At 40.0% G+C, this 7,255-nt stretch overlaps 1 protein-coding gene across 1 annotated transcript in view; it reads left to right on the top strand.

The window, feature by feature from the left end:
* The window catches only part of P3H2 (prolyl 3-hydroxylase 2), a 179,709-nt gene that overhangs the window by 153,235 nt on the left and 19,219 nt on the right, over nucleotides 1-7,255 (top strand). Inside the window, exon 8 of the mRNA XM_040253206.1 lies at nucleotides 686-780. Coding sequence (XP_040109140.1) covers nucleotides 686-780 — 95 coding nt within the window. The remainder of the gene's footprint in view (nucleotides 1-685; nucleotides 781-7,255) is intronic.

The following is a 7,255-nucleotide window of genomic DNA, read 5'->3' as shown; positions in this document are numbered from 1 at the left end:
AAAGTTTGACACAGAATTGAGTCTTCTTTCTTGGAAAATTCAAGACCAACTACACTCAAACATGATTTATGTCAGTTTGATCATTGTTCATTGATCATCATCGTTCATGATCGTGTCAGTTTGATCACATGCCATCATGAGTGTGTTTACAAAGTTTGACACAGAATTGTGTCTTCTTTCTTGGAAAATTCAAGACCCACTACACTCAAACATGATTTATGTCAGTTTGATCATTGTTCTATGTTCAAGACATAGAACACATTGAGCATGATACACACAGTGCTCCTAGCATTATAAACATGTACACGATCTTTTTTTTTCCTGCTGTGTTGGTTTTCAAAGTCTAATGTCAAGGAGTTACATTATGGATACAAGGAATATAAAGGTTGTGAAGAAGATTTAGAGAAGTGAAATGGAGCACATTCTTTGGGGAAATAGAGAAGAGCTTCATGGAAGCAATGACATCTAATTTGATCTTGAAAGATGGGGACTTACGTATGATATAAATGTATGAAGTTATAGACTACTTGGGTAAGGTATCCTTTGCCTTTGAACAATTTTATTCAATAAGATATTGCTATTTCAACTTTTTTAAATTTTAAATTTATTAATTACAGGATAACTGCTTTACAGAATTGTGTTGATTTTTGCCAAATATCAACATTTTTTTTTTTTTAATGGGCAGGGTCCCTTCAGGAGTGAATGTGGAGGCGGCAGAAGTTCATGGATTGTCAATGGGGAAAAAGTCATTGCCCAAGATAGACCGAGACCTAAGAGAGGGTAAGTATTGTTGACAAGGCCAGTTCTTACCCAGCTGCTGCTGCTGCTGCTAAGTCGCTTCAGTCGTGTCCGACTCTGTGCAACCCCGTAGACGGCAGCCCACCAGGCTCTCCGGTCTCTGGAATTCTCCAGGCAAGAATACTGGAGTGGGTTGCCATTTCCTTCTCCAATGCATGAAAGTGAAAAGTAAAAGTGAAGTCACTCAGTTGTGTCAGACTCTTAGCGACCCCATAGACTGCAGCCTACCAGGCTCCTCCATCCATGGGATTTTCCAGGCAAGAGTACTGGAGTAAGGTGCCATTGCCTTCTCCATTCTTACCCAAAACAGGGCAGAATACATTTTCACTGAAAAATGAAGAATAAGACTAAACCACTCCAGTTCAAAAAATTCTGAAAGCAAATTGTAGCAAAAATGTCTCAGGTGTGTATATTATTACTTTTGATTTTCACCAAAAGGGCTTCCAAATTCACTCACAAGAGTCCTGTGAGTTAGGCAGGGACTGTATGATTGTGCAGTCCTTAGCTGAGTACCCCAGGCTTGCAGAGGTTACCTGTCTTGCCTCTCTCACATGGCAGGTGAGTGCTAAACTCACAGAATAGACTGTGCATTGGGAGGAACTTGAAGAGACAGGTCACAGAGATATTGGATTAGTTAACCTAAGATCCTCAAGGCATATATCTGATCAGGGCTTTGATAAATCAGTAGAATTTAGATTGGATTGACAGAAGTATGGAGGGAGCCATTCAAGTGGATACAACAAATGCCACAAAGGCATTGAGAAGGAAAGAACAGGATATTAGATGTCTACCTGCATAACTTCAGAATGAATGGAGACATAGGTGGATTGTTGCCAAAAGTAGTTTTTAAATAGAGTTAAACATTATTGTTATCATAAATTATTGGCAAGTGTAGTACAAACAACAGTAGCAATCCTTTACAGTTTTTACTACCTCTATATGTTTCCCAATTTTCCCAGAAAATTTATATACAATTCATTTTAATACTGGTAGCATCTCTTGTGAGACAAGTGTCTCCCACTTCACAGGCAAGAAAACTGAAGGTCACAGAGATTTACTCACCCATTCAAAGCCCCAGAGCTCGTTTTAGCATGAGGAGGATTTTGAATCCAAATCTCATTTTCTCCTCTTCATCTGATGATGGAACATAGAAATGTCTAGATATCCAAAATGTATCCCCCATTGATTAAATCATTGCAAGATAAGAAGTTTTCAAAAACCTGCATGGAGAAGAAGTACAGTCCTCCTTTCCCTAACACATGAGCTGTCAGCACATTTCCTCTAGCTGACTTGAAAACATCTGGCTCTGTGCACCGCTCACATTTCCCAGCCCTTTTCCTTCCTCAGCTTCCAAGTCAGTTTGAGGCAGTAAACAGGATAATATGCTCATCTAATCTGACCTGGACCTCAGTTTGTGGCCACGAAGCCCAGGCTGTTTTACAAGTGCCAGGGAGCTTCATGGTCAGCCAGAGTTCACGCTGCTTTTAGAGCCGATAAATCACCCAGGAAGTGCATGCCAGTAAGCCGGGCACTTTGCTGTAAAAGTTTGGGAAACTAGGACAGTCGCCAAATTTCAGAGCATTTTCTCCCCTGCCCCTTCACCTGGCTACCAGGGGATCTGATGTCCAGAAACTGACTAGGAAAGCTAGTGGAAGAGTAGAACAGAAGCCTACACAGGATGAAGCTAGGTCATGATTGACTGGGTTATCGAATTCTATCATTTCTGCAGTTGAATGAGCTAATCTTAGGATCTTAGAATGTTCACTGGGAAACTACTTGAAAGCCTCTGTGCAGTCACTGGAGATCAAAATAAGGTCTAAATTAAGTACAGTGGTAGACAGAGGTTACGTTCCCAACCAGAAAACACTTTCAACATCAGTCTGGCTGAAAGCGCGTGTCAGGGAAGCACAAAAGAATACATGCTTCCAGAGTAGAATATATTTCACCTTTTCTCATCTTCCACAAAAATATTGTCATCTACTCTGGTTATCTAACAGTATTTAATAGTGTTCGTATTGGATGACTCCCAGGCATTTAGATGGGAGTGACTCAGGGCTCCTGCATCCCAGAGTGCCTCCAGTCTGTGGAATTTGCATGTCATCTTATTAGAAACATCTGTCACTTATCCATTCTTTTTTCAACCACTGGTTTTCCAAAAACCCCGCTTGATAATAATCCCTGAGTCAGTGAGGGTATAGTAGAAATAACTTTGACCTTGGAATCAGGGAGCTTATCTTATTCTGATGTTCTCCAGAGTGATGGGTAACTGGAGACTCATTCTGTCTGACCTTTGTGATCCTCACATGTAACAGAAAAATTGCAACTCTTTGGAGAGGATGACCATGAAAGTCTTTTGTAGACTGTGAGGGACTGTGCTCATATAGGAGCTTGGTAGCACATTCCTGTTATTACCTGTATGACCTTGTTGTATTATGATAAAAGAGATCTTCTTGCTATGTCATGGGCAGTGAACAAAGGAGCATTTTGTTAGATGATTCTTCTTTATTGCAATGAGAGAGCCAGAGCCAGGCACATACTTTATGAATGAGAGAAGAATTAAGTTGTTCAACTAACTTTCCTTGGGCTGTGGTTAAGAGTTGGCTGAACCCATCAAATCAGATCCCAGGAACCACAATTTATTGGACTACATTTTTATTTTTATTTTAATGTTTTTCTCTGTCTAGTGTGCTACTAGTCATTCATAGGCTGGTAGAATTTTTTTTACCACATGCATTTTTGAATGGCAGGATTTATTTTTCCTTTTATATTTTTTCCTTTTGATCAGTAGGTAGGTTTTTGATTGTCTTTTGTAAAATGTATATGTGGGAAACCTCTGTATGAAACTCCGTGCTTAGTGGTGATTGTGATAGCTACATGAAAGGCAGATTTCTAGTATAGATTCTGCCTGAACCTGATGGAGCTTAGGTATTTTAGACTCCATGTTCCACTTTGTCCCTTAACTTGATCTTTATGATGTTACTTATGGCATGGTTGGGGAAATTTTGCAATATCTCAGTAGCCCTCTATTGTCTTTTATTTTTAACTGACTTTAAAAAATTTATTTATTGGTATACCATTGCTGCAAAATGTTCCGTTAGTTTCTGCTGTGCAATGAAGTGAATCAGCTATATGTGTGTGTATACATATACATCTCCCCTTCCTCTTGGGCCTCCCGCAAGCCCCTCATCTCACTCACCTAGGTCATCACAGAGCACCGAGCTGAGCTCCATGTGCTAAACAGCAACTTCCCACTTGCTATCTGTTTTACATATAGTAGTGTGTGGAGAAGGAAATGGCAACCCACTCCAGCATTCTTGCCTGGAGAATCCCAGGGACGGGGAAGCCTGGTGGGCTGCCGTCTATGGGGTTGCAGAGAGTCGGACACGACTGAAGCGACTTAGCAGCAGCAGCAGCAGCAGCAGCAGCAGCAGCAGTAGCAGTGTGTATATGTCAATTCCAGTCTTCCAGTTCATCCCTCCACTCCCCAGCATATCCACACATCTATTCTCCACATCTGCCTCTCTGTTCCTGCCCTGAAAATGACTTGAACTATAAGCCTGCTTTTAAAATTACCCCAGTATGTCATGTGCTTAGCACAATATACCAGGCATATTTTACCAATTCAGTCATCATCATCATCAAAAATACTTATACAGAGCATGATAGGCATTTTTCTGAATGTCTTAGTTTTAGGTAACTTTTGAAGTCATGCTCTAAAATAAGCTAAATATAGTTAAAGATATAATCTCAATATAGAGAATGAGAAAACAGCAAAGTACAAACCAACCTGTTCCACTGAACCCTGGGTCTGTCTTCCATTTCTATTTGAATTTTATACTAGAAAATTATTTCCAGTGAATCTACAAGTACCTTGTCTTTTTTGTTAAAGGAACATCTTTCTCTATATCTCTTAATGGAAATGGAATATGCAGTTTGCTTTTTAATATTTGAGGAACTGCCTATACATCTTAACTATATGGATTACAGCAACCTTTCTCAAATGAACTGTGTTTTTTGTTAAGAAGTCCATTCCAATCTGTGAAAAAACAATTGCACAAAGCTATGTGTGTGCATGTTAAGTCACTTCAGTTGTGTCCGACTCTTTGGAACCCCATGGACTACAGCCCTCCAGGCCCCTCTGTCCATGGGATTCTCCAGGCAAGAATACTGGAGTGGGTTGCCATGCCCTTCTCCAAACATTAAGGTAGCAGCTTATAATAGCATACATTTTCTATCTCGGTCTCTGACAGCAGGACTCTGGGGTTAGCTTAGCTGGGTCCATTCTTCAGAATCTGTCACAAGGTTTCACCAAGTGTTGATCAGGACTGACATCCCTTCTAAAGCTGAAGAACTATCTTCTTCCAAGTTCAATAGCAGAATCTGGTTCCTGAAGACTATTGGACTGTGGTTCTCAGTTTCTGGCAGACTTGGCTGAAGGATGCCCTCAATTCCTTGCCATGTGAGCCTGTCCAGTACAGCAACTTATTTCATCAGAGTGTATGCTGAGAAGGTGATAGGTTAAGTCAACCAGAAGATAGGAGTTGCAATTTTATGTAACCAATCAAAGAAGTGATATCCCATCACATTTGCCATATTCTGCTAGTTAGAAGCAAACGCCAGGCCCCACCTACACTTGAGGGAAGCGAAGTACACAAACCTATGAGTACCAGTAGGCAGTGATAATTAGGGGCCAACCTAGAGTCTCTTTGCCATAGGAAGGAAGGCGGGGAGCCGGGGGGCAGGGGGCGGGGGTTAAGAAAGGAAGGGAAGGAGCAAGGGAGGTAGGGAGAAAAGAGGAAGAGACAAAGGAGGAGAGGAAGAAAGAGTGGACATTATGCTTACTTTAGGGTGAGAACTGCTGCATATTATATTGATGCTTAGGATATTTATAATGGCTGTTCACATATTAAAAGTTCTAAGATATCCTCTTAAATGTTGTTTATCCCACTGCTTCCCAAACATATTTGATCAAGAAACTCTTTTTTCATTAAAAAACTTCTCTGTAGTATAAAGTTTGAGAAGTATTTAATTTGAAAAATTGACTTTATATGTATATTTTTTGTTTATCCAAAAGATTGTTACTAAAACTAGGAGCTTGTGGTATATTGATATTTCCCAGATCCCAAGAAATTCTATATTCATAATTTTTGCTGGCCAGTTAGAAAAATTAAGAGGGGCAACTAGTGGACCATCTGAATAACCACTTCTAGCCAAGGATGCCATGAGATTTCATACCTCAGTGGGTATGGATGCAGTTACTGTCACATTGGCGTCTGTTAATAACACTTCAGTGGTCAAAGACTAATAAGAAATGAAGTAGGACAAACTTATGAATAATGTATAAGGACCAGATGAAGGCCAAAATTCATCATGGTCCAGTAAGATTCCATAGTAGTTTCAACAGAGAAAACTTGTAGTAGAATGACTCATTACACACCGAAAGCACTCTGAGGAATGCTGGCTCAGAAGAACCTGGGCCAGACTGCTCAGTAGAATATTCATGTGGAACATTGCCTTTTCGTTTCCACAAAATAGCATGAGCCATTTTATTAACACTGTTAATTTGAATTTAGCTGGTTTTATGGTCCTGCTTTTATCTAATCTTGTAAATTGGTTTGGATATGATAGTTATATGAAGCTATAAAAATAAATACTATACTCATATTTTTATGATTGCAAATCTGAAAGTAAAATCGCAGTGCAAATAATTTGTCAGCAGAGACAACCATACATTACTGAAGACTGAGAAACACTGACTCATTATTTTAATATTCCATTAATCATGGGCTGTAGTGACTCTTTTATCCCAGCTGGACTAGTAACATTCAGTGCTGTTCTCTAGTTTGACTAATCTAATTTAAAGCCAGAGGGTAGACATCAGTTTCAATTGTCTCTTTCTTGTTTGAAACAACTGTGGGACCCCAGCCACCCCTGTGTCCTCCATGGTAAGCTGCTGCTGTTGACGGACATCAGGTCCTTTAGGAGTATTATAAAGAAGAGAAAAACAAGTTCTGCTTTGTTCAGGTTTCTGGTTCAAGATGGTTGTACTTTGCTACAGTGGAAGATTTCTTCACTATCAGAGGCTTTGTCCTTCAGTCTTGTTCTCTGTAAGGAAAGGACCATGTCAGATCAAGATTTTGTAATTTCACCACATAAAACGTAGCCCCAGAGCACCACATTTTGAAGAGTCTATGTGGGGCTAATTTTATAAACTCTGTGTGTGTGTGTGTGTGTGTGTGTGCATGTGCATAAAAATAAGTATTGCAAAAGCCAGACCATCTGGAATCAAGACTGAGAAGGAGTCAGGTGACTTGAGTGTGACTCTCCTGATGGGCACTTACTCTCTGACTTATCTGGTGAAGGCACTGCTCTAGATACTTGTGAAACTGACAGCACAAATATGGCATCAAGTAAATGCTTTTCTTTTTTCTCAAGTGTTTGGTTGTCCTGCTGTCTT

The sequence above is a fragment of the Oryx dammah genome, unplaced genomic scaffold (assembly GCF_014754425.2).
Source record: "Oryx dammah isolate SB20612 unplaced genomic scaffold, SCBI_Odam_1.1 HiC_scaffold_2, whole genome shotgun sequence".
NCBI classification, from domain to species: domain Eukaryota; kingdom Metazoa; phylum Chordata; class Mammalia; order Artiodactyla; family Bovidae; genus Oryx; species Oryx dammah.
The sequence above is the reverse complement of the archived record's forward strand: the minus strand, read 5'-3'. Positions and strand labels throughout refer to the sequence as shown.